The sequence below is a fragment of the Pristiophorus japonicus genome, chromosome 21 (assembly GCF_044704955.1).
Source record: "Pristiophorus japonicus isolate sPriJap1 chromosome 21, sPriJap1.hap1, whole genome shotgun sequence".
Taxonomy (NCBI): Eukaryota; Metazoa; Chordata; class Chondrichthyes; family Pristiophoridae; genus Pristiophorus; species Pristiophorus japonicus.
Genome location: NC_091997.1, coordinates 35833108 through 35846581, shown reverse-complemented (window position 1 = coordinate 35846581; position 13474 = coordinate 35833108). Strand labels below are relative to the sequence as shown.

The following is a 13474-nucleotide window of genomic DNA, read 5'->3' as shown; positions in this document are numbered from 1 at the left end:
ACCGTGTGCCTCGGGCGGGGGGAATTTGGTCTTTGATGGGGGCGCAAAGTGGATGATCGCGAATCAGCTGCCCGTTACACACCTCGCTAGATTTTCGCTGAAGTCACGGGAAGCTCAGGCCGAGGGTAAACAGGCATCCGAATCGTTGTCGCCGCCAAGGATCAAATTCACCCCTGCTCCCCGGAAACAAGCTTTGCCCAGGGACCGGTTTCCCCCAATGTACCTCAGTTAGGGGGTCTTACTCCTGCAGCCAAGGCTCTGCACCAACTCCAGGGCTCTGACTGAAAGTGGCAACATCTTCAACAAAAGAACATTGGACGCAACTTGATTTCCTTAAAACTTTCCCACCAGTTAAGTACAGGAACATTAGCAACGCCATCGCGGGAGCCTCATCATCACAAGGCCCCCAACTTCCTCCTCGGGGCAACTCGGGCTGGGCAATAAATGCCAGCCTTGCCAGCAACGCCCACAGCCCGAGAACCAGTGAACAATTCTTGATGAAAGGACAAGAGAAAGAAAGGACTTGTTCTCGAAGGTGCAATCTGCTGAAGGAAATCATGATGAACGATGTGACACCATTGAGAGGCGACTCTTCCATTCGTGTGGAATACACTCAGTGCGGGGCTTCCCAGGTCCACAGTGTCCCGGTGTTGCTGGGCGGAGGGGCGGGTTTGTGTTGTTGGGAGAGCTGGAACTGAGTCAAACAGGTCGGAGCAGCGGGGAGGGATTCAGTCCGGCCGAAATTCGGCGTCTCAGACCCGTTAATGCCCATTAATTCCTAAAAATCGAGTGGCCGCCGCTTTGGGGTCAACAGGCCGACCCGACTGAAATTCAGGTCGGGGATTTTTCAGCCTGGCTCTCATCCCGAGTGGTTGCACTGCCAATGTTGAGCAATAAAATATACCCATCGACTTTCACCTGAATGGGTGGATCCCTGCCGCGTGGTGCCCCCGACAGGATTCTCTGCCGGTGCACCATCTCCGCACCGTGTGGTCGGGCAGTGCAGCCGCCCACTGTTGATTGGCCGGCAAAATACTGCTCCCGGGTTTGGCCAGGCCGCCAATGGGCAGCCTGGCACTCCCCGCACGGGTGCCAAGCCGCTGGCCCGGGTGAAAGCCTCCCCTGTGACCCAGTGGCCAAAGTTAAAAAATGAACGCATCTCTCCCCTTTAACGGAGGGAAGAGCGCGTGATGTCACCACGACTCCACCGCGACACACTCGCGCTGTGACGTCACCACGGCTGCACCGCTGAGTAACAGTGGCGGAGACCCCATCGACCCAATTTCAGCCCCTCAGCCTGGCTTTGAATCTAAGGCCCGCCCCCATTATAATCCATTTCCTGTAGGACTTTGAAAATAGATCCACTCACCGCACCAGGAGTTCTAGTGGTGAGCACCACTCCAAAACTCATCGCTGCCCAGCTTTCTGGTCAACCTGAATTTCGGTCCCAGTGTCTCAGCGATAGAATGGGGGAAAGTCAACCAGGTATCCTGACTCTGATCACTATCCAGAGAGAGTCTGAATGTGTGAGTGTGCGTGTGTGTGTGAGAGAGTGTGTGTCTGTGTCTGTGTATGAGTGTGTGTGTGTGTGAGCGTGTGTGTATGAGTGTGTGTGTGTGGGTGTATGAGTGTGTCTGTGTGTGAGTGTGTGTATGAGGGTGTGTGTGTGTGTGTGTGAGTGTGTATGAGGGTGTGTGTATGAGTGTGAGAGTGTGTGTGAGTGTGTGTGTGTATGAGGGTGTGTGTGTGTGAGTGTGTGTATGAGGATGTGTGTGTGTGTATGAGTGTGTGTGAGTGTGTGTGTGTGTGTATGAGGGTGTGTGTGTGTGTGTGTGTGTATGAGTGTGAGTGTGTGTATGAGGGTGTGTGTGTGTGAGTGTGTGTATGAGTGTGAGTGTGTGTTTGAGTTTGTGTGTGTGTGTGAGTGTGTGTATGAGGGTGTGTGTGTGTGATTGTGTGTTTGAGTGTGTGAGTGTGTGTGAGTGTGTGTAACGGACTAAACTGCCCTGTGAAGTAGCCTCGCAAGATTATGCGTTCCGGGGATGGGCAATAAATGCCGGCCTTGCCAGCGGCGCCCACATTCCGAGTGAATGCAGAAAAATATATATTGACGAAATGTCACAGAATGAACAAGAACTAGCTGACACAATCTTTTAATGTAGAAAATGCATTTCTTTACAATAAAGGTGAGATTGATTTATATCAAAATATTCATCATGATCTGCACATTTCTTCACTTGTGACACCATACATGCACAGGATGAAGATTAATAACACCATTCCTTCACCATAAAATGGAGTTTAAGCAGCACATCACACAGCGTCAAACTGCAATACATTCACTGACTAAGGAGGCAATCAGCAGCATTTTTATCCCTAACAGTCTAACAACTTCAATTTCTGCAAAGTACAAAATTAAAGCAACAGCTTGTATTTATATAGCGCCTTTAATGTAGTTAGATGTCCCAAGGTGCTTCACAGGAGCGTTATAAAACAACATTTGACACCGAGCCACATCAGGAGATATTAGGGCAGGTAGGTCGGTTTTAAGGAGCGTCTTAAAGGAGAAGAGAGAGGCGGAGAGGTTTGGGGATGGAGTTCCAGAGCTTGGGGCCCAGGCATCTGAAGGCATGGCCACCAATGATGGAGCAATGGGAATCGGGGGATGCTCAGGAGGTAGGAATTGGAGGAACGCGGAGATCTGGGGCGGGGGGGCAACGTTCCCGTTCAGATTGCCGTACGGGCCGTGGGTTTTGCCATTAGAACGCCGATGATCCGATGTGCTCCCGCGCAGCTTAAAGCGAATATTGGTCGAGGGGCTGGCGGAGATTACAGAGAGAGGGAGAGACAAGGCCATGGAGGGATTTGAAAACATGGCTGAGAATTTTAAAATGGAAATTGTAGAAATACATCTGCAAGAGGAAACCTTGCTGATGATTCCCGACAAAGGGTCTGACTCAGAATGTCACTGTCCTTTCTCCTTCACAGGGGCCACATCTCCGGGGCATCAGTCTTTCTCTTCAGCTCAGATATTATTGTAACTGTGCAGGGCCGCAGCTGAGGGTCGGAGGTCGAGGGTCGGATTTGGGGGGGCATGGCTTGGGTTTCAGATGTCGGGGGTCAGATGTTGGGGTTCGGAGGTCAGGGGTCGGATGTTGGGGTTTGGAGGTCGGATGCTGGGGGCCGGGATTGGATGTTGGGGTTCGGGTCGGATATTGGGGTTTGGGGTCGGATGTTGGGGTTCGGAGGTCGTGGGGTCATATATTGGGGTCCGGAGGCCGGGGGCGGCTGATGGGGGTCGGGATCGGATGTTGGGGTTTGGAGGTTGGATGTTGGGGTTCGGGGGTCGGATGTTGGGGGTCAGGGCTTGGATGTTGGGGTTGGGGTTCACAGTGTTTCAAGTAAACGTTCCGAGCCCTTCACAGAGGCGGCAAGGAGTTGGGTGAGCCAAGATCTTGTGTGAAATGCTGTCATGTCACGAAGAAGCCGGAGGGACTGAGAGCTCGAGGGTGAGAGACCGGGCTTGGCGGGTTACAAGGTGGGGTGACTGTAGAACGTGCAAACAGCTCCTGTTTGAAACAGACTGTCAGACAGGAGCGTTGGACCAGGCCCACCTGGTCCGCAGTGTCCTGCCCGACCCACACGTGCCAAGCACTTCCTGTGAGACACTGAAGCATTTTCATGCCAAAAGTTTTACAAATCGAGAAAACAAGAGTAACATTTTCAGGCAGAAACAAACTTTCTAAACCACTCTCCATTTCTTCTAGTTTTTAAATACGTTAAAAATATTTTTTTTTCAGCAATCAGCGCATTCACATTTCAGAATCGACTTTACATTCAGGATTTTTATTTATCAAAACATCTAAAATTATTGTAAAAAATAAACTGTACAGTTCAAGTGTGCATTTTTCTCAATTCAATTTCCTCGCCCAGCTCTGACGTCAGAGGGGTTAATGAGCGCCAACGACTTTCTGTGGGTCGTGATGCCGCTAACGATTCTCGGTGAATTCGGCGGGCGTGTAGCGCCAGCAGTAACCCGTAGCGCCACCCCACCGCGCCGGTAATTACATCATCACCGTGTGCAACGACCCGTCTTCGTCCCGGAGCGAAAATTGGGGCCGCTCGCTGCCGGGCAATGATGGCGACAGTTTCACGGGGCGCGTACATGGCGCGCACCGCTCGCGGGGCGCGTACATGGCGGCCCGCCGATCGCGGCGCGATAGTTAAAGGGGAGGCGGCGGGCGAATAAACAGAAACCCGCCATGTCGGTGCCCATTGCCCCCTTGAACGCGGGGTCCATGCTGGGTAGGGACACGCACAGTCTGCAGCTCAGCCCTCCTCTCAATGAAGAGAAGCGCCCCTTCTACGCGTCAGCGTTACATGCCCAGTGCATCCTGCTGCACCCCGCTCCCTCTGCTCCCGCCCACTTAGCACCCCACAGAGCTCGTGGAGCAAGTTATTTTGCGCTACACTGCCTCTCGGGGGCGGTAACCCCAATATCGCATGTGGGGCAGGAACACCCGGCTCGCAGCCATTACCGCCCGAAAACAGGGCCCGACACAATTTCCCCCACTTAAACTCTCACTGGGTTACAGTCCCACACACACTGACTCTCACTGGGGTACAGTCCCACACATACTGACTCTCACTGGGGTACAGTCCCACACACACTGACTCTCACTCGGGTACAGTACCACAGTAACTGACTCTCTAACCTGTGTTGTACCTGCCCTGGGAGTGTTTGATGGGACAGTGTAGAGGGAGCTTTACTCTGTATCTAACCCATGCTGTACCTACCCTGGGAGTGTTAGATGGGACAGTGTAGCGGGAGCTTTACTCTGTATCTAACCCTGTGCTATACCTGCCCTGGGAGTGTTTGATGGGACAGTGTAGAGGGAGTTTTACTCTGTATCTAACCCCGTGCTGTACCTGCCCTGGGAGTGTTTGATGGGACAGTGTAGAGGGAGTTTTACTCTGTATCTAACCCCGTGCTGTACCTGCCCTGGGAGTGTTTGATGGGACAGTGTAGAGGGAGCTTTACTCTGTATCTAACCCGTGCTGTACCTGCCCTGGGAGTGTTTGATGGGACAGTGTAGAGGTGTTAAAATCACGGACCATACTGGAGCCTGAGGCTGTGCTCCGAGTGAACGATGGTTCAATGTGTGGAAACATCACTGAAATTCACTGGATCAGTAGGCTTGAAGAGAGAGCAAATGTTGTTCGAACAGCCTGTTATAGAATCATAAATTAGCACAGTGAAACACAAAAATTAACAGACTCCCAACATTGTTTGAAACAAAGACTCGCGACTTAATCTCACCAAGTTGTGTTTGGAGTTGTGTGCTGAAAGCTTTTCTCCCAATGACTTTCCTTCAGGGGAATGGAGTCTGGTCTGGGGCCCGTTGGCTGCATTCACACCCACAGCAAATATGGAAAGTGGCAGTGTCATCACTGCAGTGAGAGTGAGCTGTACGGTGTGTCACAGTGAGAGTGAGCTGTACAGTGTGTCACAGTGAGAGTGAGCCATACAGTGTGTCACAGTGAGAGTGAGCTGTATGGTGTGTCACAGTGAGAGTGAGCCATACAGTGTGTCACAGTGAGAGTGAGCTATACAGTGTGTCACAGTGAGAGTGCCATACAGTGTGTCACAGTGAGAGTGAGCCATACAGTGTGTCACAGTGAGAGTGAGCTGTACGGTGTGTCACAGTGAGAGTGAGCCATACAGTGTGTCACAGTGAGAGTGTGCCATACAGTGTGTCACAGTGAGAGAGTGCCATACAGTGTGTCACAGTGAGAGTGAGCCATACAGTGTGTCACAGTGAGAGTGAGCTATACAGTGTGTCACAGTGAGAGTGTGCCATACAGTGTGTCACAGTGAGAGTGAGCCATACAGTGTGTCACAGTGAGAGTGAGCTATACGGTGTGTCACAAAGAGTGAGCCATACAGTGTGTCACAGTGAGAGTGAGCTGTACGGTGTGTCACAGTGAGAATGTGCCATACAGTGTGTCACAGTGAGAGTGAGCCATACATTGTGTCACAGTGAGAGTGAGCTGTACGGTGTGTCACAGTGAGAGTGAGCTGTACGGTGTGTCACAGTGAGAGTGAGCTGTACGGTGTGTCACAGTGAGAGTGAGCTGTACGGTGTGTCACAGTGAGAGTGAGCCATACAGTCTGTCACAGTGAGAGTGAGCTGCTGTGATGGTGAGTCATATGGTGTGTGTCAGTGCAGTGAAGGTGAGCTGTACCGTGTGTGTTGGTGCACTGAGAGTGAGCCGTACGGTGTGAGTGAAGGTGTGTCGCAGCGATAGAGGCGATATGTCCAACACCAGCCGTTGGCCCAGCCTGTTACCTGAAGCCTACCTGGATGAGCTTGTGGACTGCGGAGTGGTCTGGCTGGGAGTGAAATTACATTGGGCATAAATGAATCAGGAAACTGAACAGTCATTCCAAGTGTACTGCAACGTTGTGGAACATTGTGGGGTGGGGACGAAACACGGGCCAGAGTTTGCGGCAGTGGTTGATGAGCAATAGTTGGCGAGATCGCTGCACTGAGCAGCTCGCAGCTTTAACATTCTCTCAAAATGTCATAAATATCTGTATTTTGTTCGGTTGTTATTTCCCGTTCTGTGCTATTGTCCGAGCAGAAACGACAATAGTTTGAGTCGGGGGTGAGTATTGGGAGAAGGTGCTGGCCCTTCTCATGGGGAATAGGTGGTGGTGCTCTCGGTGTCGGTGGCGATGGAGCCTCGCTTGGCGGGGCCAGTTGGCTTGATGTTGGCGTATCTCATCAGCCGCTCACTGCTCATGCAACCCATCTCCTTCATCAGCTTCAGCAGGTCGGTGCGGAACTTCACTCCAATGAAGGCATAGAGGAACGGGTTCAGGCAACAGCGGACGTAGGCGAGGCTCTTGGTGATGTCCAGAGCAATGTTCATGCGCTTGCTGAGCTCACAGTCGGTCATGGTGCTGTTCACATCGTTGATGGTGTCTATGAGCATGACACTGTTGTAAGGCAACTGGAACAGGAGGAAGACCAGCACCACGGCAATGATCACCTTGATGGCTTTGTGCTTCTCAAAGTTGCGTGCCAGGAGCAGGGTCTTAATGATGACACAATAGCAGAAGAGCATGACTGCCAAAGGGACGAAGAAGCCCAAGGCTAACTGCGCACTGGCAGTGTATATGAGCGTGTCGTTTGTGAGGCGCATCTTGCACTGCAGGATGTTGTCACTCTTGGTCTGTTGACTGAAGTGGAGCTCGGGGGTGGCCAGGAGGATGGACACCAGCCAGACGCACATCGACACGATCTTACTGCAGTACACAGCCTTGGTTCGGTGGCGGTGAGCCGAGGCGGCCAGGACAATGGAGATGTAGCGGTCGATGCTGATGCACATGAGAAGCAGCATGCCACTGAAGAAGCTGACCCGGTACAGTCCGTACACCACCTTGCACATGATCTGTCCGAAGACCCAATGCTGGACCACATTGACGGCCCAGAAGGGCAGGGTGATGAGAAAGAACAGGTCCGCGATGGCCAGGTTCAGCAGGTAAACATCGGTCATGGTGCGCAGGCGGTGGAAGTAAATGTAGGTGATCACCACCAGCCCATTCCCCACGACACCCAGCACGCAGATCACTGAGTAAATGGCAGGTAGGAAGGACTTGCGGAAAGATCTGACATCCTCCTTTTGACACTGCTGAACGAATTGATTATAGTCCATCACATCTGACGACGTCTCCTCCGACAAGTAATCATAATCATAAGTGCTGGTCGGGAACTCTGTCGATGCCGTTACTGGAATCTCGGTGCACAAGCAGAGCTGAAAGAGAGAATGGATTCGGTTCAGGACCGCACACCCATCACAGCTGACCATGTAACCCGTACCCCAGTGAGAGTCAGTGTGTGTGGGACCCGTACCCTAGTGAGAGTCAGTGTGTGTGGGACCCGTACCCCAGTGAGAGTCATTGTGTGTGGGACCAGTACCCGACAGAGTCAGTGTGTGTGGGACCCGTATTCCACTGAGAGCCAGTGTGTGTGGGACCCGTACCCCAGTGAGAGTCAGTGTGTACGGGACCCGTACCCCAGTGAGAGTCAGTGTTTGTGGAACCGGTACCCCAGTGAGGGTCAGTGTGTGTGGGACTGTACCCCAGTGAGAGTCAGTGTGTGTGGAACTGTACCCCAGTGAGAGTCAGTGTTTGTGGAACTGTACCCCAGTGAGGGTCAGTGTGTGTGGGACCCGTACCCCAGTGAGAGTCAGTGTGTGTGGAACTGTACCCCAGTGAGAGTCAGTGTGTGTGGGACTGTACCCCAGTGAGAGTCAGTGTGTGTGGAACTGTACCCCAGTGAGAGTCAGTGTTTGTGGAACTGTACCCCAGTGAGGGTCAGTGTGTGTGGGACCCGTACCCCAGTGAGAGTCAGTGTGTGTGGAACTGTACCCCAGTGAGAGTCAGTGTGTGTGGGACTGTACCCCAGTGAGAGTCAGTGTGTGTGGGACCCGTACCCCAGTGAGAGTCAGTGTGTGTGGAGCTGTACCCCAGTGAGAGTCAGTGTGTGTGGAACTGTACCCCAGTGAGAGTCAGTGTGTGTGGAACTATACCCCAGTGAGAGTCAGTGTGTGTGGGACTGGTACCCCAGTGAGAGTCAGTTTGTGTGGGACCGGTACCCCAGTGAGAGTCAGTGTTTTCGGGGGGTGGAAAATAGTCAAATCTGATTGTCTTTTGAAATGGGAAAATCTTCAGAGAGAAGCCAAGACAATTATAGAATAACCCCCATCTCAACCTCTCCCCAGGGCCGGATTAACCCATAGGCTGGAGCCTTAGGTTCTAATGTTTATATCATTCACCCTAAGTCTTTGTCACAAAGTTGGTTGAGGAACATCATATATAACTGCATTATTATATCTTCAGAGGTGCAAAATATTGTATTCTGATGGCTCAAAGCATGTATAAAATTCCGTGACAATTTTGAAACAGGTATAAATATCAAAAAAACGTCACCCAGAATTATGTACGCTGTCCACAGGATCAACACATCAATAATATCCGTTCTGATCATTTTCAATGCTGACGCAAGGATAAAGTATTTTCAATTAAGTCAAAGTCAAATGTGAAAAGTATTTACTAATTCCCTCATAGATACCCCTCGATATCCCTCATACATACCCCGAGATATCCCCCATAGATACCCTGAGATATCCCCCATAGATATCTTTAGATATCCCTCATAGATACCCCTCGATATCCCTCATAGATACCCCTAGATATCACTCATAGATACTCCTAGATATCCCCCATAGATATCTCTAGATATCCCTCATAGATACCCCTCGATATTCCTCATAGATACCCCTCGATATCCTTCGTAGAAAGCCCTCGATATCCCCCATAGATACCCCGAGATATCACTCATAGATACACCTTGATATCCCCCATAGATACCCCGAGATATCCCTCATAGATACCCCTCAATATCTCTCATAGATGCCCCTCGATATCCCTCATAGATATGCCTCGATATAACTCATAGAATCCCCGAGATATCCCCCATAGATACCCCGAGATACCACTCATAGATACACCTCGATATCCCCCATAGATATCCCTAGATATCCCTCATAGATACGCCTCGATATCTCTCATAGATACCCCTCGACATCCCCCATAGACACTCCGAGATATCCCCTATGGATACCCCTCAATATCCCTCATAGATACCCCGAGATATCCCCCTTGGATACCCCTCGATATCCCTCATGCATACCCCTAGATATCCCCCATAAATACCCTGAGATATCCCTCATAGATACCCCTCGATATCCTCCATAGATACCCCGAGATATCCCCCATAGATACCCCTCAATATCCCACATAGATACCCCTCGATATCCCTCATAGGTACCCCTCGATATCCCCCGTAGATACCCCAAGGTATCCCTCATAGATACCCCCAAGATATCCCTCATAGATACCCCTCGATATTCCCCATAGATAAACCTCGATGTCCCTCATAGATACCTCTTGATATACCCTATATATACCCCTCAATATCCCACATAGATACCCCTCGATATCCCTCACAGATACCCCTCGATATCCTTCATAGATACCCCTCGATATCCCCTATAGATACCCCTCAATATCCCACATAGATAACCCTAGATATCACTCATAGATATTCCTCGATATCCCCATAGATACCCCTCGATATCCCTCATAGATACTCCTCGATATCCCTCATAGATACCCCTCGATATCCCCTATAGATACCCCTCAATATCCCACATAGATACCCCTCGATTTCCCTCATAGATACCTCAGGATATCCCCCATAGATACCCCAAGATATCCCTCATAGATACCCCTCGATATCCCTCATAGATACCCCTCGATATCTCCTATAGATACCCCTCAATATCCCACATAGATACCCCTAGATATCACTCATAGATACTCCTAGATATCTCCCATAGATACCCTGAGATATCCCCCCTAGATATCTCTATATATCCCTCATAGATACCCCTCGATATTCCTCAAGAATACACCTTGATATCCTTCGTAGATAGCCCTCGATATCCCCCATAGATACCCCTAGATATCATAGAAACATAGAAAATAGGTGCACAAGTAGGCCATTCAGCCCTTCTAGCCTGCACCGCCATTCAATGAGTTCATGGCTGAACATGCAACTTCAGTACCCACTTCCTGCTTTCTCGCCATACCCCTTGATCCCCCGAGTAGTAAGGACTTCATCTAACTCCCTTTTGAATATATTTAGTGAATTGGCCTCAACTACTTTCTGTGGTAGATAATTCCACAGGTTCACCACTCTCTGGGTGAAGAAGTTTCTCCTCATCTCGGTCCTAAATGGCTTACCCCTTATCCTTAGACTGTGACCCCTGAGACTTCCCCAACATTGGGAACATTCTTCCTGCATCTAACCTGTCTAAACCCGTCAGAATTTTAAACGTTTCTATGAGGTCCCCTCTCATTCTTCTGAATTCCAGTGAATACAAGCCCAGTTGATCCAGTCTTTCTTGATTGGTCAGTCCCACCATCCCGGGAATCAGTCTGGTGAATATTCGCTGCACTCCCTCAATAGCAAGAATGTCCTTCCTCAAGTTAGGAGACCAAAAGTGTACACAATACTCCAGGTGTGGCCTCACCAAGGCCCTGTACAACTGTAGCAACACCTCCCTGCCCCTGTACTCAAATCCCCTCGCTATGAAGGCCAACATGCCATTTGCTTTCTTAACCGCCTGCTGTACCTGCATGCCAACCTTCAATGACTGATGTACCATGACACCCAGGTCTCGTTGCACCTCCCCTTTTCCTAATCTGTCACCATTCAGATAATAGTCTGTCTCTCTGTTTTTACCACCAAAGTGGATAACCTCACATTTATCCACATTATACTTCATCTGCCATGCATTTGCCCACTCACCTAACCTATCCAAGTCACTCTGCAGCCTCATAGCATCCTCCTCGCAGCTCACACTGCCACCCAACTTAGTGTCATCCGCAAATTTGGAGATACTACATTTAATCCCCTCGTCTAAATCATTAATGTACAATGTAAACAGCTGGGGCCCCAGCACAGAACCTTACGGTACCCCACTAGTCACTGCCTGCCATTCTGAAAAGTACCCATTTACTCCTACTCTTTGCTTCCAGTCTGACAACCAGTTCTCAATCCACGTCAGCACACTACCCCCAATCCCATGTGCTTTAACTTTGCACATTAATCTCTTGTGCGGGACCTTGTCGAAAGCCTTCTGAAAGTCCAAATATACCACATCAACTAGTTCTCCCTTGTCCACTTTACTGGAAACATCCTCAAAAAATTCCAGAAGATTTGTCAAGCATGATTTCCCTTTCATAAATCCATGCTGACTTGGACCTATCATGTCACCATTTTCCAAATGCACTGCTATGACATCCTTAATAATTGATTCCATCATTTTACCCACTACTGAGGTCAGGCTGACCGGTCTATAATTCCCTGTTTTCTCTCTCCCTCCTTTTTTAAAAAGTGGGGTTACATTGACTACCCTCCACTCGATAGGAACTGATCCAGAGTCAATGGAATGTTGGAAAATGACTGTCAATGCATCCGCTATTTCCAAGGCCACCTCCTTAAGTACTCTGGGATGCAGTCCATCAGGCCCTGGGGATTTATCGGCCTTCAATCCCATCAATTTTCCCAACACAATTCCCCGACTAATAAAGATTTCCCTCAGTTCCTCCTCCTTACTAGACCCTCTGACCCCTTTTATATCCGGAAGGTTGTCGGTGTCCTCCTTAGTGAATACCGAACCAAAGTACTTGTTCAATTGGTCTGCCATTTCTTTGTTCCCCGTTATGACTTCCCCTGATTCTGACTGCAGGGGACCTACGTTTGTCTTTACCAACCTTTTTCTCTTTACATACCTATAGAAACTTTTGCAATCCGCCTTAATGTTCCCTGCAAGCTTCTTCTCGTACTCCATTTTCCCTGCCCTAATCAAACCCTTTGATCTCTTCCGCTGAGTTCTAAATTTCTCCCAGTCCCCGGGTTCGCTGCTATTTCTGGCCAATTTGTATGCCACTTCCTTGGCTTTAATACTATCCCTGATTTTCCTTGATAGCCACGGTTGAGCCACCTTCCCTTTTTAATTTTTACGCCAGACAGGAATGTACAATTGTTGTAGTTCATCCATGCTGTCTCTAAATGTCTGCCATTGCCCATCCACAGTCAACCCCTTAAGTATCATTCACCAATCTATCCTAGCCAATTCACGCCTCATACCTTCAAAGTTACCCTTCTTTAAGTTCTGGACCATGGTCTCTGAATTAACTGTTTCATTCTCCATCCTAATGCAGAATTCCACCATATTATGATCACTCTTCCCCAAGGGGCCTCGCACAATGAGATTGCTAATTAATCCTCTCTCATTACACAACACCCAGTCTAAGATGGCCTCCCCCCTAGTTGGTTCCTCGACATATTGGTCTAGAAAACCATCCCTTATGCACTCCAGAAAATCCTCCTCCATCGTATTGCTTCCAGTTTGGCTCGCCCAATCTATGTGCATATTAAAGTCATCCATTATAACTGCTGCACCTTTATTGCATGCACCCCTAATTTCCTGTTTGATACCCTCCCCAACATCACTACTACTGTTTGGAGGTCTGTACACAACTCCCACTAACGTTTTTTGCCCTTTGGTGTTCTGCAGCTCTACCCATATAGATTCCACATCATCCAAGCTAATGTCCTTCCTAACTATTGCATTAATCTCCTCTTTCACCAGCAATGCTATCCCACCTCCTTTTCCTTTTATTCTATCCTTCCTGAATGTTGAATACCCCTGGATGTTGAGTTCCCAGCCCTGATCATCCTGGAGCCACGTCTCCGTAATCCCAATCACATCATATTTGTTAACATCTATTTGCACAGTTAATTCATCCACTTTATTGCGGATACTCCTTGCA

The 13474-nt window shown here is 49.5% G+C and overlaps 1 protein-coding gene across 1 annotated transcript in view; it reads right to left on the bottom strand.

Moving 5' to 3' along the window:
* Positions 1-3748: 3748 nt before the first annotated feature.
* Positions 3749-13474, bottom strand: part of ccr7 (chemokine (C-C motif) receptor 7) — an 89275-nt gene continuing 79549 nt past the window's right edge. The window contains exon 3 of the mRNA XM_070864624.1: positions 3749-7821. Within this exon, the coding sequence (XP_070720725.1) occupies positions 6700-7821 (1122 nt within the window). The 3' untranslated portion in view covers positions 3749-6699. The remainder of the gene's footprint in view (positions 7822-13474) is intronic.